We start from the raw sequence: 19266 nt of genomic DNA on the forward strand, positions 1-19266 counted from the left end.
TTGAATGCAAAAGTTATTAATAAAATCTTCAAGGTCTAATTCTGCAACCACTGAAGTGCATGGGGAAACTCACATTAGCTTCATTGACATTTAAATCAAATCTAGAAAGAGAGAAATGGATCAGCTCTAGGAATTTTGAAGTACGAACAGTTGTAGATGTGTAGGGATGTTTCAGCAGGAAAAGAAATTTCATGTGATGAGATTTGTTAAAAAATAATTTTGCAGGTAATTTGAATCTGCAGGTGTGAGGAACCTTAATTTAATTCCAACTTTTATGAGTTTGTTTTTTAAGGCCTATTATCATTCTTACTGGAAGTGACAGATTTTTTCTGTCACTTTATCTTTTTTTGATTATTTTCTAAGCATTCCCTTTTGTGAGCTTCACAAAGTGCAACACTACACACATCCAGACCGTAAATTATTTTGAAGAAAACAGCTGCAAGTTTGTCAATTGCCTAGAACCAGAAGAATCACCAAATGGAAAACAAGTATGTGATTCCTTGTTGTGTCTGAATGTGTGCTATGCAAATGAAGATTAGAAAGCATTTACGTGTTTATGATAAGACCTTTTCCTTTTAGGAAAGATATCTTGAAGTATGCACACAGCTTCAGAACAAAGCAAAACTTTTCTTTATCATCAGTACCAATCACTAAACGCATGCATAGTTAACAATATTTATTAGCTATTCTTACCTGTTTATTTTCAGATTCTGCTTTCATTATATTCTTAAGAATTATTTCAGTAGGTTCTTTAAACTGTTCTCTGTCATGTGGAAAACCTAGCAAAGGTAAACATGCGTTCCAAAAGTGTCTCGCTGCAAACATTACAAGGGAATAATTTCCAGCTTCACCTGCATATCTGAAGAAAACAAATTACAGCTTAATGAAGAAAAAAACCTCACTGTAACAAAGATACAGGATTTTACTTCTGCAAACATCATCTGTGGTTTACCTTATCTAGACAACACTGTATCTCAGCAATGAGGGGTTAGCATATCAGCTTAATACAAAATATATTTTCCATTTTTATATACAAAACACCTCCATACATCCAACAGAAGGAATATTGAACAAGTGTTTGTACTGTATTCCTGCATAACTTTAACTGAAGTGAGACCTGATTTTAAAAGTTAGTAGAAACCTACTTGAGAGGTTCTTTGGAATAACCTACTTTTTTTTTTCTTTTCTTCCTATTATGTTAATTCCTCGTTATAAAAGCATCACACACACAAAAAAAATAAACAAACAAACAAACACAACTCTTCAGTCCTATGGATTTTGCAAAGTACAGAATCACTGTAAAATAAAAATATACTTCAAATGCCTCTACTTGCATGCAAATTGTTTTAAGCACATTCCATGCAAATGTTACTTTTAATTAATAAAATATAATAATTTTCCAGACTGTAATACAACAATAACACACATGAGCGAGCAAAATCTTTAGAATTTAGCTAAAAATTATGGATTGGTATTAAAAAATCAACTAATTAATACTCTTACTATTTTCATAGAATGATAAAATATCCTGAGCTGGAAAGGACCCACAAGGATCATCAAGTCCAACTCCTGGCACCACACGGGAGCACCCAAAAATTCAGACCGTATGTCTAAGAGCACAGTCCAAACACTTCTTAAACCCTGACAGGCTTGGTGCCGTGACTACGTCCCTGGTGAGCCTGTTCCAGTGCACGACCATCCTCTTGGTGAAGAACCATTTTCTGATATCCAGCCTGAACCTCCCCTGTCACAGCTTAATCATTTTTGAATCAGGCAATCTGTCATTTTCTCCCAAAATTTCACAATGTTTAGACTCTATCTGCTCACATGCTGTATATATTCACCCTAGACTTACTAAGTTTTTGCTCACCACTTTGTGTCCCTTTTGACATTTGTTGAGTTATTTGTATATGTCCACTCCCAAAAAAAAGTGCTTGTCATGGTATATAAATTGAAAAAATATGGATTTGTCTGTTCACAACACAACATAACTGTAGAGTTCTGTTACGCTGGCCTTTCCAACTTCATTCATCACTCTCTTTTTAATTATTAAGGAAAAAAAATGATACTGCTAAGGGCTTCACATCAGCCATCACATTTTCATCCTCTAACAGTTTCAATTGCCTACTTTTTTGCTCTTTTTTTTTTATTTTTTTTTTTCCCATAAAGCAAAGAATTTAAAAATCAGGCATTATCCATCCATGTATCACCTTCTTCCTATTTATTACTTAAAGCAATCTTTCCACTTCGGTTTCTAAACTGATAAAATTTATTTTAAATTTACCAAACTGCTAAATTCTGTCAAATCTTTTGTTAAGCATTTAAACTCTCAACTATTTTGATTTTTTATCAGTCTTGGGAAAGAATGATGATCCCCAAATCTTTAAATCAATTTTTTTTGTCTGCTTTGTATTAGTCCCCTCTTAAAACAAAACCTACCTGGCACTCTGAGCAAAGGCTTTTGATGCAGCTATACGCAAATGTTTTTGTCCAGCCAAATTTTCCATTATACTCTTTCCTTGGATACAGGCAGCAGTACTCAACATTTCTTGTCTCGCTGTGTTATCAGGTCTGAATAAAGACAAGTAACTCAAAATGTGCTAGTCTTACAGTCTAAGAACACACCAGTTCCCATTAATAATGCTTTCAAGTTGTTACTAGAGAGATGTTAGTAGCTTTGAAAGTTAGAAAGGCTTCTAATGACTTTTTTCCTACAATCAGAAAATATTTGAAAAATCTGAACACTCTGTGAACAGGTATCAGAAATAAAGTATCTTTTTTACAGTTCTAATGAAAATAAATGTGAACTAAGATTTGAAAAATATTTTACCTACTTCTAGTGACCAAAGAAAATAGATTTGTGATTCTCTCCCCATTATTCACCATTGTACATCAAACAATATAAAAATATTAGATCAGAATGAAATTTACATAGCAAGTAATTAAAAACAGAAATTGGGAAAATCAGACAATTTCAAATACTTTTTTTTTTTTTTTCTTGGAATTGGTCTCTCTTATGTCTGGTAAAGTACGGACAGGGTTCTAGAGAAATTGACTTGGATCATACTCTTCTACATTTAAAAGTAAGGAGCAGAGATTTCAATCCCATCAGTTAACTAGTTAAAAACAAACAAACAAACAAAAACAATAACAAAGCAATAATAAAAAATATCTGATATACTTGAATAGAAGTGGTTTTGAAGGAAAATAATACAATAAAGTAATACAATATGGAAGATTTTTAAAAGAAAAGAAAAAAGAAAAAAAAAGAAAAGAGAAAAAAGAACAAAAAAAAAAAGAAAGAAAGAAAGGGGAGAATTCACCTTTACTAAACTGGCATTTCTCATTTCTAGTTGGCTTAGTTCCTACCGCGCAGTGAGGGCTATTATGCAGTTATGATTTGTGTCCACAAGAGGACACCAGTGTTCTACAGTACAAGTTAACAACAACAACAACAACAAAAAAGTAGTATCTAAGCCTTCTTTGTCCTTAAGTTGTGCTTTAACGTGAAAAGAATGGAGACGTTCATCTTCCATTTTTCTGGAGATAATATTGACAACCCACAACTCAACTTCTTGGTCAAAGAAGGAAACATTTTACATTTTAACATTCACCAGTTTCAGATTGCTAAATATTCATTATTTTCTCTCTATAATATTTTTAAATTATATGTTCCATATTTTAAGATGTTTTGGAGAGAAAAACTGGTTTTAAATGTCCTTCTCCCATGAAATAAACAACCATAAATTTCAAAGAGCAGCATTGTTTCCCGGACATCTTCACAGAGAGAAAAATGAACACATAAGTATATTCAAAGTATTTATCATATTCATTTCAAACTTCCTGCATTCTGATTTTTTTTTTTTTTTTAAATAATTGCTGTCAATTCCCTCTTGTTTTGATGAAATTACATTCTGTTTTTGGGGGGGTAAAATCGTATATAAGCAGAAAGATCTAAGGACTCCACCAACAGATCCTCCTATATAGGAAACCTTTTTTCTTTTTTCCTTTTATTCCCCACAAGATCAAAGCTTTAAATTAACAGTCCAGTAAGACTCTGGGCTTTTTAAGAAATGAATTACACTCCTATTGCTCCCACATACAGAATTTATAAGGGAAGCCTGCTACCTGGGGATACCTGACACCAGAAATTAGAAAACAGTAGCTGTTATCACCTGTTATCACTCACAGCATCTTCTTACATGAACTGTGTAGACCCTTCATGTATTATCAGAAGCAATTTTCATCAATGTATTAGAATAAGTTACTTTCTGCTTGGAAACTACAAAAGCACGAAAAGACTGTGACTGCCACAAACCAATTTCAGAAAAGCACTGCTCATCAGGAAGACACTCAAACACAAGTATATAACCTGTTGAGTCACTTGGATTACAAAATTCACTTATCTTCCTGAACTGAGTCCAGAGACACAATCTGGATCTCACACCATCTTCTACTCAGGCTACACTGTAGAGTTAAAACATTATCTGTAGTACTTAAGTAATTGCTAATGACAAAATCAGGAGTGGTAGGAAAATTTCACTTTCTGTACAGTTTCTTTGTAAATAAATAAATAAATAAATAAATTTCTCTCAATTTTGATTAAGTAGTCAGATGCATTTTCCCTATATATTCATTCTTCAAAATTTATATCAAGTATACCACATTATAATGCAAAATTCAATGTACTTACATTTCATATTTCTTGGTACCGCTATTGTGAAAAAAATTATTAACTGACTGCAATATCCTTTGGGAACAAGTCATCACTATTTCGTAGTCATGTAATACATACGCAAAATATGTAAGTCGTGTCAGTGTCTGCAGTTCTACTAATGAATCTGACCAGCTGCATTCTAAAGCCAATTTCACTAACTGGAAAAAAAAAAAAAAAAAAAAAGTAAAACAAAAATAAATCTTGTGTTTCTGCCATGCCCTTTTCATACATAATACTTACTTATCCTCACAACAGCTTACTCATATACAATCAGATTACATTCTTCCAGATGTACTTTTCATACAACCCACCTTGGCATGGAACAAGTAAACAATAAAACAATCTAGAAAACCAAAGATTTACAAGAAAAATCAAAATAGGCAATAAACATATAATCAACATTTACGCTGCAGTAAATATTGTAAAAGCAAATGTAAACCCAGCTATAAATATGCTGAATACCACTGAAATAATAGCTAAAGCTAGCTAATAGTATTTGGCAGAAATCTGCAGACCAATTGGAATTGCATACCTATATCTTTATAAGGACTGATATCCTGGTCTTTAGAGAGAAGCATTTCTACAGAAGTGTTGGACAATGTCATCAGATTCCTAGCTATCGAAGGAAATATGCCTTAGTCTTTTAAGAAACCCATTTATAACAGGAAGTATAAATGATTAGGTGTAGTAATCAGACAGGTAAGACATCAGCTCATAGTTTTGAAAATGAATGATTTAAACATTTTTATACTACCTTCATTCCTCCAGACTGGTAATCAACAGAAGCAAGTGTTTTAATGAACTATGCTAGCAATGTAGCTCTGTCTCATATAAGTCTTACAATAAAGCCACCTAATTCTTTAAATAACAGGTAGTTCTACCCCATAACTGCCAAAAGGAAATTCACAATAACATGAAGTTCTCTGTTGAAATTTGGAATGCTCCCAATACAAACCCTAAGATAAGACTTTATCTTCTCAATAAAATAAAATAAAAGTCCCAAGTATGGTTCTGTACAGAATGCATCCGAACCCATTATGTTCATCAGATTGTTATGATAATAACCTGTTAGAGCAACGTAGGAATAATTGTAATACTGGTTTTTAATGCTTTTTCTTTTTTGTATAAATGAAAATAGTTACACAATTTTTCTACCTGTTGTAATTACTCAATCTCTTGAAAACTTTGAAAGTAAATAATAAAAAGTTTCAACATAATATGTATAAGTAATATATATTATGTATGTACTTCATATATATAACAATATAATAGAAGTTTCAAATTAAATTTTGTCTGTATTCAAAACCAAAACTGAAATCACATGCTCTTTCTCAAAAAACAGAGCTAATAAAATAAAAGGAAATACCTGAGATAAAGCAGGAACTGTGAAATCCATGAGACCCAAGCCAGTACATGAATACATTTCTAGACCAACAAGAATTCTTGCAATAGGATTTTGTGCTTCATCACTACTCTGAGCAGAAATTAAAATTTATTTATTTATTTATTTATTTTTACTACCATTGTTAATGCTGAACTACTACAGTATCACCAAAAATACAGCAACAATATAATTAATTCACATTCCATACTCTGGTATTATAGACATATTTAAAATTAAAAGATTGGAATAAAATATTATTTTTCAAGTTACTGAATCGACAGTCTCCATATAAAGAGTTCATACTAAATGTTAATATAAACATAGCTGATATTTCAGCTACAGGCAAAAATTTTCTGTCACATCAAATTAAAATATATACAAGAAATACACACTGATAATTTAATCATTATTAAATAAATTAAGCATTTAATATTAATTTTTCAAAGAAAAAATTAACTTATTGTAGGATTTCAGAGAAATAATACCTCCTCCTCAGTCCAAAGTTTATGTCCTATCTGTTGCTGATTTAACTGTTTTGCTTTCACCCATGTAGCAATGATCTGTTGTTTTACAGCAACAGGTACTATTTCATTAGGTATGGTTCCACTTGTCACATTTAGAGCAAATTCACAAATCTAAACAGCAAGAAGAAAAAAAGACTGAAACTTAAGGCAAATTTGAACAGCTCTTTTTATGGAAAATGTTATCCATTAGTTATTCTACAATTTCTGTGCATGCATCTCTAATACTAATAACATCTCCATAAATAAATCCATACAGCGAATAAAAGCTGCAGTCTTCGGATTCAATTGACAAGGAACTTCAGTGCATATTTGGGGAGAACCTGTGATGGCAGGAACCATAAAAGATGGTAGTTTTTCTGCAAGAATCTCTGGAATTTAAATTTCTATGAATCATAATACATGTCAGCATATTTAAAAAAAAAAAAAAAAAGACAAAGTGGATTTTGTACCTCTAAGGCTGCTTTGATGTCAGGAAGTCCACTGGGATCTACTGACAAAGAAGGGATAGCATTTGCTTTCTCATGTCCCTTTGCTGAAGCCTTTCTACTTTTGTCTGGTGATGCACATAACTTTTTCTCCTCAGTACGTTTTGGTTTTGGAATCCAACAGAGAATTAAGCCCCGAGCTACAGCATTACATAACATCAACAAAGTGACAGTGCTTCTGAAGAAGAAAAAAGAAAACTTAAATGCAAACTGCATCAGACCAAAATAAGTGAAACAAATAAAGTCATGAGCACTATTCAAAAATCTAGATTTTTCTTAGAAAACAAAATTATGGATTTTTCAAAATTTCCCTGTTGGAAATGCAGTTAAAATGGTTAAATCTACTCTCCCTCCTCCCCCTCTCTCCAATAAAAACTTTCATATTTTATATTGCATTTTTTCAGGTCTTTCTGTGATTGAAGCTTCTATTTCTTCACAGAAAAAGGTATCTTTTCAAATTTATTTCAGAGGTGAACAAATTTAAAATCTCACTTTTTAGTAGTGAACTGTTACGTGTGAAAGTGGAAAAGGTTTCCTAATAACCTACACCAAACTCTTTACATAAAATCATTCGTTACTCTGTATTACTCCTTATGATAATCAACCTCTGAGATGGAATTACTTTTTTTTTTTTTTTTTTTTTTTTTTTTTTTTTTTTTTTACAGACAACACAAACTGAATTATGATACATATTAATATAAGTGCCCGGATTAATAAGTAGGTATTACCTGTTTTCATCTCTGTACAAACTGAACTTTAGGCCTTGACATGCATGTTAAAAAAATCATTCTTTGCTGTTGGTCCTCTCAGTTTGTCTAGTTCTGAAGTCACTGCCAGTAAAAAGTGCTAAAAGTTCTAGGGTTTTGTCCGACAGAACTTTGACTTGAGTATTCCTCTGGAATAGTTAATTATTCTGCCATTGCATTTGCTACAGAACAGAATTCCTCTGTGAAGTCTATTTTTGTGGTCAATTATTGAACACATTCCCTTTACTTTCTTTTTTCCTCCTTTGTTTTGTATTTCAGAACTTACTGTGATTAGAAATATTTACAATAAACTATATTTACTATATAATTCAACTTCAGAGTAACTGAGAGCAAGTAAACACATTTCAAGCTCCTGCCAACAGAAAGGCTACAAAAATTTTCTTGATTCTTTCTGAGCAGGTCAACAAAATTGACACATGCACTATTTCACATGCACATGTTGCTATTCCATAATTAAGAGGAATTAACATAATTTTAACTCAGGTTAATATGGATTATAATGAACAGAAATAAATAGGATTAAAACCTCACTTTCCAACCACAAAATTTAATATAACTTCTAAAGTATTCTGTATATGCTGACGTCCTTCTACTTCTAATAAAAGCCAGCAATAACATTCTTTCATGACATAAACTAATATTGTGAAAATATTTTTTCTGTTATAGAAACAAGACCATGTTTGTAACCAAAACTCTAAATTTACCCAGTGTGCCCAACAGTCTTGACTGCTCCAAGAAGAGTCTGCAGATACGCAATAATTTCCCTCTGTCTTCCTGATGTGATAAGATGCCTATTGTAGTTTAAGATATACACCACAGCATTATGAACAATCCAGGCTTCATTCAGTTCTTCTCCTATTTCAGCTGCACGCAGGAAATTTTCCATAGCATACCGAGATAAGTAGTCTATCCATGAACTATAAAATTAGTATTAAGAAACTGTTATTCCAAAAGTACAACACTAGAAGGAATTATATCTTAAGGCTAAATATGTAAAAGTAGAACTGAATCAACAAAAAATATATATTTTTGGAAATTACTTTTCAGTTGCATTTATTACATCTCTATCCATTAACTTATAATTGGATGACAAGATGTCTCAGGAAAGTTATTAGTATCAACATCGACCAGTCTCTGATACTCAAATGCTATTAGCTTAAAAATATTGGCTCTAACGTAAATTTCACAGTTCATCCACACTTTTTAAACTGTGTGTGAATCACTGCTAGAAATCATTAAATATCTATGGCAAAGCTCTACTTGAATAAAAAGTAAGACATTCCACTCTAGTGTTGAATGAGATATCTTTTTTACAACCTCATGTCTTCTTGCACTCAAAGACATCTCCAGATGTTCTGAAATGCTAAGTCCATTTTTTATAAAATAACATTCCATAGTCAACACAATAACATTCTTTTATGTACAAATTAATTATCAAGATATATATCACACTAGATAAAGCAATACTGAAAACATCATCTTGTATGATCAGACAGAATGACCTTGGTTAAGTCACAAATTCAAAAAAACATAAACTGACATAGGGTATTACTATGTCACCAACAGTAGACAACATAGTAGACCAAAGTGATTTTTTTCCCTATGTGTTCTTAGCCTAATTGGATGAAAGAGACACTGGTACAAGTAAATTGGTTAAACTCAAAAACAGCTTCACAGCGAATTTTAGAACAGAATCTTCATCTTCTTTGTCCCTTGTTTCTGATTAGATTTTACTTTTTCATATTTTACTGAGCATTTGAAGCTGACTGCGAGAAACTTCACTTCATCTTCAGACTTAATGAAGAGCCTTAGGGACACAACTCTGATAACCTGCTCTTACAGGACATGATGACCATTGTGACAACAGTTAATACTAGTACAAATGTAGTAGAGTTTAAATATCATATTTAAAATTCTCTCTCCCTCTTCCTTCACAATAAATAATACTGTGAGACCAAAAGAAAGAAACAGAAACATAAAAAGAAGGAGAAGGAGGAGAAGGAGAAGAAGGGTACACTAGCTTCTGATTTCAGAGAAATAAACATTAAATGAAAAACAAAACAAACATTGCAGAATGAAAGCAAATTAGAGAAAAATTATTTCAAAATATTTTTTAGATTCTTCTTTTCCCACTACCATTCCTAGCTAAACATATGAACTATCTGATAACAATCAGAGAATCATTAAAGTTGGAAAAGACCTTCGAGATCATCTGGTCCAACCATCACCCTACTGCCAATGTCCCCAAGCACCAGGTCCAACCTTTCCTAGAACACCCCCAGGAACGATGATGTCGCCACTTCCCTGGGTAACCTGTTTCAATGTCTAACTACTCTTTCTGAGAAGAAAAATGATTTGTACTAAAAAGAAATAACTTAGTAAATTATCATCTGTGTTTGATAATAAAACAATTTGTTAGAGTTGGTAAGTACCTGTATGCTTTCCATTCTAGATCACTTTCAGGAAAATCTAAAACATATTCTGAAGGATGTTGGCTTTTATCTTCTGTAGGTACAGTGTGGTCATTCAGCTCAAGTCCCTGCAATCTTAATAAATGAATCGTTGCCTGGAAAGATACAAAGAAATACATTTTCTACCTGTGTTATCTACGTGAAAATGGACTCTGACTTCTTATTTGTGTCTACACCTCTTGAAAAAAGAAAAAAAAAAAAAAGTTTTTGTTGTACAACATCTGAAGATGTACAGGCATACAAAACCAATTATATGAAATAATCTTCAAATTACTTATGCTTAATTTTATTAAATAAATAACTCAAATGAGAAAAAGAAAATATGCCATATATATACACACAACTATATTTATCATGCTGGAACTTTAAGGATCCTGGAACATAATGTCACATGTCAAATATTTACAACAACATCCCTTGTAAAAAAGTGTTAAAACCATATGCAGTGATACTATAGTTACTTTCACACAGTATTTTTATACAGATGCTTCACAGAACTACTTCCTCTAATGTCTGTGGAGACATAATGAATCTAACTCAAAATTCTACTGCTGTAAGATGAATATTCCTAGAATTAGACATACAACCAAAGCTAAATGAAACAAATATGAGTAACATCTGTGTAGGTTGATTACCTCTGCATTAATAAATCTTATTTCTGCTAATATTCTGAGTAAATCTCTTTCAAAAGAAAAGGACTTAGCAGGTAGTAATAACTCTCCTGGTAAGCCATCATCTTGGTCATCATCCATCATAGTTATACTAGCTTTCTTCTTCTGTGCTAAAAAAAAAAAAAGTTACATTATTATTAACACGTAAATCTGACAAAAATTACCTTAATTTTAGAATTTAAATATCCCTATATAATCCGAAATCCACAATAAAGCATTCACAAGCACAGATTTGAAGTTACTTCACTCAGACTACATCTCAAGTTTAATATTCAGTGATAGATCTAATTTATTAGTCTTTGTCCAATAATTTTAATCATATTTCAATATTCCAAAGTAACATTTTAGTTTAAGTTGAAAATTACATGTTTTTGTTTTCTTAAAACCTACAGACTGTTAATTTGAATGAAGAGCTCCTCATTCCTTGAGCAATCATACATATTCACTTTCCCCAGACTAGCCGTGTTTCATCTCTCATCTCTTTTTCAAACTAAAGGAAAAAAAAAAAGTACTTATCAGGAACTCAGGGCAACCATGCACCAAAAGCATCATTAATAGGACCTGGCATATATCTGTAACACTATAGCACTTTGAATTATTTGCTTTTATTCAGGCCTGATAATACAGCAAGTCTTTTTCCAGGATCTTCATATTGCCCAAATTATCTTTGCCCTATCTTCAGTATATGTCACATACAGAGAAGACCTTCAATTTTTCTCACCCACTATTCCTAGGATTAGAAGTAGTAAAGGATGAAACATAACACAAAAATGAATGTTGCCAACAGTCCAAGTGCAAGGTGCTGCACCTGGGTCAGGGCAATCCCAGATATGAGGGCAGACTGGGAGAAGAACTCATTGAGAGCAGCCCTGCAGAGGACTTGGGAGTTCTGGTGAAGAAAAGGTTCAACATGAGCCAGCAGTGTGCACTTGCAGCCCAGAAGGCTGTGTGTGACCAGCAGGTCGATGGAGGTGATTGCCTCCCTCTACTCTGCCCTTGTGAAGCCCCACTTGAAGTACTATCTCCAGACCTGGAGCCCCAAGCACAAGAAGGATGTGGACCTGTTAGAGAAGGTCTGGAAAAGGGCCACAAAGTTGAACGGAGGACTGGAGCACCTCTCCAATGAAAAAAAGGCTGGAAGACCTGGGGCTCTTCATCCTGAAGAGGAGAAGGCTCCGTGGAGACTTCATTGCGACCTTTCTATACTTAAAGAGGTCTTATAAAAAAGATGGAGAAGGACTCTATTTGGGTAGACAATCCCCTCCCTCACCTCTTTTGATGCAGCCCAGGATGCAGTTGGAATTCTGGGCTGCAAGCACAAACTGCTGGCTCATGTCAAGCTTCATCCACCAGAACACCCAAGTCTTTTCTCTGCTAGGCTGCTCTCAATGAGTTCATCCAGTCTGTACTCCTGTCCGGGATTGCCCCAACCCGGGTGCAGCACCTTGCACTCAGACTTGTTGAACCTCCTCAGGTTCACATGGGCCCACTGTTCTAGCTTGTCCAGCTCCCTTTAGCTGGCATCCCTTCCTTTTGTTGTATTAACTGCACCACTCCACTTGCATCTGCAAACTTGCTGAGGAACAACTAAGAACACTGATAATGATCTCAAGAACACTAAATAATGATCTTAAAGGTCTTTTCCAACCTAAACGATTCCACGATTCTATGCTTCTAAATATACATACTTTAACTAGCTCAGGCCCAAAGCTTATATTTAATAGCATCACCTCATAGCACTGTCATTGAATTATCATGAAAAGTGAAAATAATTTCCAAACCTCTCCTTCCTAAGCTTTTCTGCAGTTGTTAATTTCTGAGAGCACACATTGCCTTCTACATTTCTAAACTTTTTGAAAACAATGTGCACAATATTCATTGGAACACCATACCTTTACACTGGCTTACTCCTTCAAGTGACTCTAATAAAGGAGGAGAAAGTTCACTTTATGACACTCAAAATAATGTTTTCACTTACTTTTTTTAGGTTTTGTTGCTCTCCTAAACAAAGTGTCATCATACAGGAGACAAAATCTGCATGCTGTACGGCAGACATCCCACACTTCTTGTGTACGTGCAACTTTTGCCAAATTTGCCCAAAGTCTAATTCTATCAAAGAAAAAGCATATGTAAGATTACTTTATATCCAGAATTATCTTCCACACTTTAGAAACCACAAAAATTATGTCAATTTTGATGGCCACCACAAATAAGATTTTTAATCTAGTAAACATTACTACGTGGAAGAGTTTTTATCAGTAACAAAGATAACACTATTACTTTACTCACTTAAAAAAAATACCCTCAGCTTATCAAGATTGCAAGAAAAAATATTTTGGAGAATAGCTGTACTGAAACTTTTAAAATGTGTTTGTGACATATCCCTAATTATCTATCTTATAAAAAATAAACCAAATTAAACCAAGTATTTCAAAAGCAATGCTGAGAATTTCAAAATGAGTCTTTAATACAAGTTTGGATTTTGAATTGTTTAGAAAAACACTGTTTAGATTTCATTCCAGGATTTTTTTTAATGCTGCAAACAAAACAAAACAAATAAAGAAAAACAAACAACAACAAAATTGTTTATAAAATAAACAATAAAATTATATAAACATGCTGAAAACAAAGTCACACAGAATCACAGAAAGGTTTAAGTTGGAAGAGACCTCTGGAAGTTACCTGGTCCAATCCTCATGCTCTAGCAGGGACAAAGCTATGATTTTCCTACAGATCAGTATTTCTGACACTCAGAAAGGACTGTGTGGTTTATCAGAAAATATGTAGCATGCAAAGTGGTACAAGAACCAAAAAAGACGCTTCAGCAAATTTTCAGCTATGCATCAAGTTATTCAGCCTTAATCCACCCATTCTTCTGTGTGTCCAGTTTCTATCAACAGAATAGGTGGTAGGGGGAAGGTTGCACCAGATGATATTGGAGGTCTTTTCCAACCTTAATGATTCTATGATAAGAAATTCCCTTATTAGACACTTCTACGCAAAAAGTGGTAATTTCTGTGGTAATTACCTCTCTTTGTCATTTTCCTTTTTTAGGTGTTTCAAATGTCCATCAACTTTGTCCACACTTTTAACATGATGTTGTGCTTTTGCACAGAGGTAACTTACTTGACTCTGACTATAACCTGAGGACACTTACAAAGAAATAAGAATTTAATGTAATTTTTTAAGTACCAGAGTTGAAACAAATCTAAATGAAAGGTATGCATTTTGATTCACAACTACTTTCTGAAACTCCTGAAATCCAGTCCTTTTTTCAATCCCTCAATCTTTCCCAACGCCAATCAAAATGAAAAAAACACACCCGACTAGCATCTATTCTGTTTTTAATTTATCTGCATAGATAGTCTCCCCATATAAAAATGGATTTATGTTTTTTTAGCCCCAAGGTCTCTTTTCTGACAGGACATGCATTGCTCTAATTAAGCTTCAGTCAAAAGGAAAGTGATGTAATATATGGAATGTTGCATTCTGGCTGCATTTTAAGAACACTAATCCAATGAAATACGTTTTTGCTCAGTAGCAAAATTTGTTCTTTGTGTTTTTGTTTTTTTTTGTTTAAATTTGAGAATAATGACTTTTTTTCACGTAGTCAACCAGATATAGTTATCTAGGAAAAAGTATTAAACAGAAATAACCAACATAGAAAAATGACACAAGGGAGGAATGAGCTGCCCTCCTGAGGTAGAAAATTACTCCAGTGATACAGAAAAATCAAAAAGAGATTTTTTTTTACTGTAATGACATAGAGGAGATGCTATTTATTAGAATACAAATAACTTGATATGATTATTCGGGAAATCAATATTCACTTGAATCTAAGCCATGGTTGCTAATATTACTTAGACTAAGTTTTCTGTTTCAAATGAATACTGGCTGGATTGCTGAGATCAAAGGGTATTTGCAAATCGAGTTAAATCCAGCTGGCAGCCAAGTGGCCATAGTGGCGTTCCCCAGGGGTCCGCATTAGGGCCAGTTTTGTTTAATCAATGATCTTGATGAGGGAATCATTTAATCTTGATGAGGGATAAAATTGTAGACAACACCAAGTTGGGCAGGAATGATGATCTGTGAGAAGGTAGGCAGGCTCTGCAGATGGGTTTGGGTAAGCTAGATTTATGGACCACATCCATTTGTATGGCATGCAACAAGGCTAAATGCCAGGTGATGCACTTGGGTCATTACAACCCCATGCAGTGGTATAGGCCTGGGGAAGAGTAGCTGGAAAGCTGCCTGGAAGAAAAGGAGTTGGGGATGTTGTGTTGATCAATAGCCAGTTGCACATGAACCAGCTGTGTGCTCAGGTGGCCAAGAAGACCAACAGCATCCTGGCTTGTATCAGAAATAGCATGGCCAGAGGTACTATGGAAGTGACTGTCCCTCTGTACTCTGTACTTGACACACCTTGGGCTGGGCTCCTCACTACATAAAGATATCGAGTTTCTGGAATACATTCATAGAAGAACAGCAAAGCTGCTGAAGGGACTAGAAAATATTCCTGGCTTTAAAACGTGAATATAACTGAAACTGCTTAGACATATTTACGTTGAAATGAGGAAGGTATAGTTTCTTATAATTTTTGTTTAAAATACTTTGCAATGCATATGACAGAACTGTTACTTAACTACACACCCAGATTGACAGACAGAAATTTTTCAGCATTAATACATGACAGCAATATCATAGAATTATATTCATTTTTCATTCTCTAATTTTTGCCACAGAATTCAGTAAACTTGTCACTCTATTTGCGCTGTAATATTCCCCACATATTGCCACTATATGTTATGTCCGTTCTTTGAGGTTGGGCAAAGCAGTAAAAGTTAAGTGTCGTAATTTTAGCCACACACATACATTACCTTTAGCTTCATTTTCACTATCAAGAACCACCTGAAATAAATCAGGAGCTAGTGCAAGACCAGCATTTACCAGAAGGGATCTCTTTTGCCTCACATTATTCTTTTCCTTTCCCCTTTTAGCCTATGTAAATAAAAGAACTAAATGTTACAAGGTTCATTTAGACCTATTAAAATGCTATTTACATTTTTATTACATTAATATATCTTACTTACTAAACATGTAAGAATGTAGATCATAGACTTTGGTATCTTGAGCCAATACAATACAGGAATTGTTTATCTTAGCATATCTTAAACAACATCCTGCAGTATTATTACTCTATATACCTTATTGTATGACCTGTCTTAATGTTGTATTTCCTTAAATAAAGAATAGTATTTATTTAGAAACCAAAAATAACATACCTGTCGTGCAATAATTAGGACTCACTATGAAATATAAAAAATCCCTAGTGTACCCAGAATTAGCTTAAGTCAGAGGAAAATTAAGTGCTTTCTTTAAAAAATATTTAAATGGAATAAGCTTGTGTGAAAAAAAAAATAATAAACTAGAATAAACTACACCAAAACTCTGTCATAACAATAATATAACAATCATACCAGCAGCTTTCCAATACTGCTTTTTAGGTTCAATGAGCATATCTCAATTTCTGTGAATATCCCCAAATGGTGTATAGGTGAAATTTCTTTTAGCAAACTACCAAATCAGTTGCCAATATGAATTTTGTTCATGTGCTGAAGGCATCACAACAATTATCTCAATTTCTGTGAATATCCCCAAATGGTGTATAGGTGAAATTTCTTTTAGCAAACTACCAAATCAGCTGCCAATATGAATTTTGTTCATGTGCTGAAGGCATTGCAACAATTAGATGTAATAACTCTTGAAAATGACTACACTGTGACTTTAGATTGTATTACTGGATTTATTATCTGTATTTTCTCACATTTTAAAGTGTGATATAATACTGATTTATCTTCAGTCCAGATGGGATATTCAGCTATTTGGCCACTGCTCCTCTCATTATTTATAAAAATGTTCCACACAATGAAATTTTAATTGTTGACAATTCTGAACATGCAAAACAGTAACACTGAGTTTCTTTTTTGCAGATGAGTATTTCTGCCAAAGGATAATGCTTTTTCATTTTTTTCATAAACAGGTGGTTTGAACATAATTGGAAAAAATCCTCCATCATAACCATTAATCTTCAGAGTATGAAGCAGTGTGATGACCAGAGGGAAAATCCAGAGAGCTTTCAAGGCAACAAACTAATGTTGCTGAAAGCAAGCCCGTGTTAGCTCTACTAATATGCAGTTCTACTAAATGGCTAACTTTTCTCTGCCAGAATTTAATAAGCAAACCTATTTCAGCTACTAATCTTATTCTGTACGATTACCTGTTCAATCATCATTAGCGCCTGATCCTCTAGACGCTCAGGAGACTTATACAGCATAGCGTACAAAGAAAGACGGTTAAAATTCAATCTTAGATGTTCTTGATACTGCCCACTGTTATCTAGATGTATAGCTTTCTGTAAATGTTGCACAGCAATCTCAATTCTATCCTCATCTTCTTCAATACGAGCAATTTCCATGTGAACTTGGCAACGTAAAAAAATCAGCATGCTATGGAATAAAAATTCAAATGTAATCTGTTAAATGGAGCAAACTAAAATTGTTAGACCTAAAAATTAACCAAAAGCACAACCCAGTAATAAAAAGTGACAATAGTATGAAAATATACTCCATTTTTGACTTAATGTTTCTTTCATTTTCATTATCATGTCTTTGTAACGAAATGATTATGAAAACTTGTTGTGGTTTAACCTGGCTGGCAGCTAAGCACTACATAGACATTCACTCACCCTCCCCTGTCCCTCTGGGATGGGAGAAGAGAATCAGAAAGAAATGAAAGCCTGTGGGTTGAGATAAAGACAGTTTATGGGGACAGAAAAGAAAGGAAAATAATAATAACAGTGATAACAGTACTACTACTAATAGTGTGTACAGAACAAGTGATGCACAATGCAATTGCTCACCACCCGCTGACCAATGCCCAGCCTATCCCCAAGCAGCCGGTCCCCCCAACCCAGCCAGCCACCCCATATTAATTGTTCAGCATGATGTGATATCATATGGGATATCCCTTTGGCGAGTTTGGGTCAGCTGTCCTGGGTCTGTCCTCCCCCAGCTCCTGCTGTACACCCAATCTCCTCACTGGCAGGGCACTGAGAGAAGCTGAAAAGCCCTTGGCTTAGTGTAAGCACTTCTCTGCAACAATTAAAACATCACTGTGGTATCAATATTATTCTCATCCTAAATCCCAAGCACAGCAACATACCAGCTACAAGGAGGAAAATTAACTCTATCCTAGCCAACACTAGGACAAAACTCAACTGCATTTTACTTGTGAACGCCGCATGAGAAAACAGCCAAAAGGAAGCAACACATCTTGTAAACTGACTGATCTTTGTGTTTTAGCAGAATTATTCCTTAATACCACACTTCCCATTCAGAAATGCCCACTTTGGTTGACAGATGAAGTGACTGGATTTTTAACCTGCTTAACTTCTAGCAAGGGCATGATTGACACTTTTGATAATACTTCACACTCTAATGATAACATATAAGTAGAAGCTTCTAAAAATCTAGTCCTGATTGCAGTTTCTTACCACTTTTATAAATGCAGCTCATGACAGGTGTACATACTCACTGCAGTCACTGCCTTTGCCCAGACTGCTGAAAACCACTCCATGAAGTCAATACATTTTCACTGAAAACTGCATGCTCCCCAGACTTGGGTACATTACACTTCCAATTTACCACCTGCCTGAGGAAGCTGTTCATAGCAGCTGTAAGCTATAAATTATTTTAGATTACTTCCAGGCAAAAATAGATAGATAGATAGATAGATAGATAGATAGATAGATAGATGAAAGCAATGTTAGGAAAAACAGAACAGAAGGAGGGCTTTCAGTGCCTCTAGGATATCAAATGTCTTGCAAAGAACTAATGTGTGCCTACATTAGAGTAAAGCTGACTGAGCAGCAAGTATTGCCCTTATGCTGCTGACCAAAGTAGTTAGAATTAAAAAAGTGGTGTTAGTACAAGAACCTATATTCCAACACATTTACATGAATGGGACCTATACTTAAACAACTAATGAGGAAATGTACACAGTATATGCAGATGTTAACTTGTTACAAGCTAGAGCAAAAATTTTCAGACTCTTCACATCATACAATTTGAGTTTTTATGAGTTTGATGCCATGTTTAAATTGCTTCTTAGTTCTTTATTATGAGCTGTATTTTCTTTTCAGTCATTAGAGATTTCAAAGTAACTGATAAGAATGTAAACAGCATAAAA

At 34.0% G+C, this 19266-nt stretch overlaps 1 protein-coding gene across 11 annotated transcripts in view; it reads right to left on the reverse strand.

Annotated features, from left to right (window-relative positions):
* Positions 1-19266, reverse strand: part of CFAP46 (cilia and flagella associated protein 46) — a 77992-nt gene that overhangs the window by 41834 nt on the left and 16892 nt on the right. For all 11 annotated transcript variants that reach the window (XR_011810200.1, XR_011810201.1, XR_011810203.1 and 8 more), the window contains 13 exons: positions 17297-17525; positions 15897-16017; positions 14048-14171; positions 12998-13128; positions 10984-11129; positions 10310-10443; positions 8582-8794; positions 7075-7288; positions 6587-6736; positions 6084-6191; positions 4694-4875; positions 2440-2571; positions 694-859 (listed from right to left, as the gene is read on the reverse strand). Coding sequence is in view for 7 of the 11 variants with exons in the window: in XM_072039964.1 (XP_071896065.1) it covers positions 694-859; positions 2440-2571; positions 4694-4875; positions 6084-6191; positions 6587-6736; positions 7075-7288; positions 8582-8794; positions 10310-10443; positions 10984-11129; positions 12998-13128; positions 14048-14171; positions 15897-16017; positions 17297-17525 (2050 nt within the window). In the remaining 4 variants the exon portion in view is untranslated. The remainder of the gene's footprint in view (positions 1-693; positions 860-2439; positions 2572-4693; positions 4876-6083; positions 6192-6586; positions 6737-7074; positions 7289-8581; positions 8795-10309; positions 10444-10983; positions 11130-12997; positions 13129-14047; positions 14172-15896; positions 16018-17296; positions 17526-19266) is intronic.

The sequence above is a fragment of the Anas platyrhynchos genome, chromosome 6, assembly GCF_047663525.1.
Source record: "Anas platyrhynchos isolate ZD024472 breed Pekin duck chromosome 6, IASCAAS_PekinDuck_T2T, whole genome shotgun sequence".
NCBI lineage: Eukaryota > Metazoa > Chordata > Aves > Anseriformes > Anatidae > Anas > Anas platyrhynchos.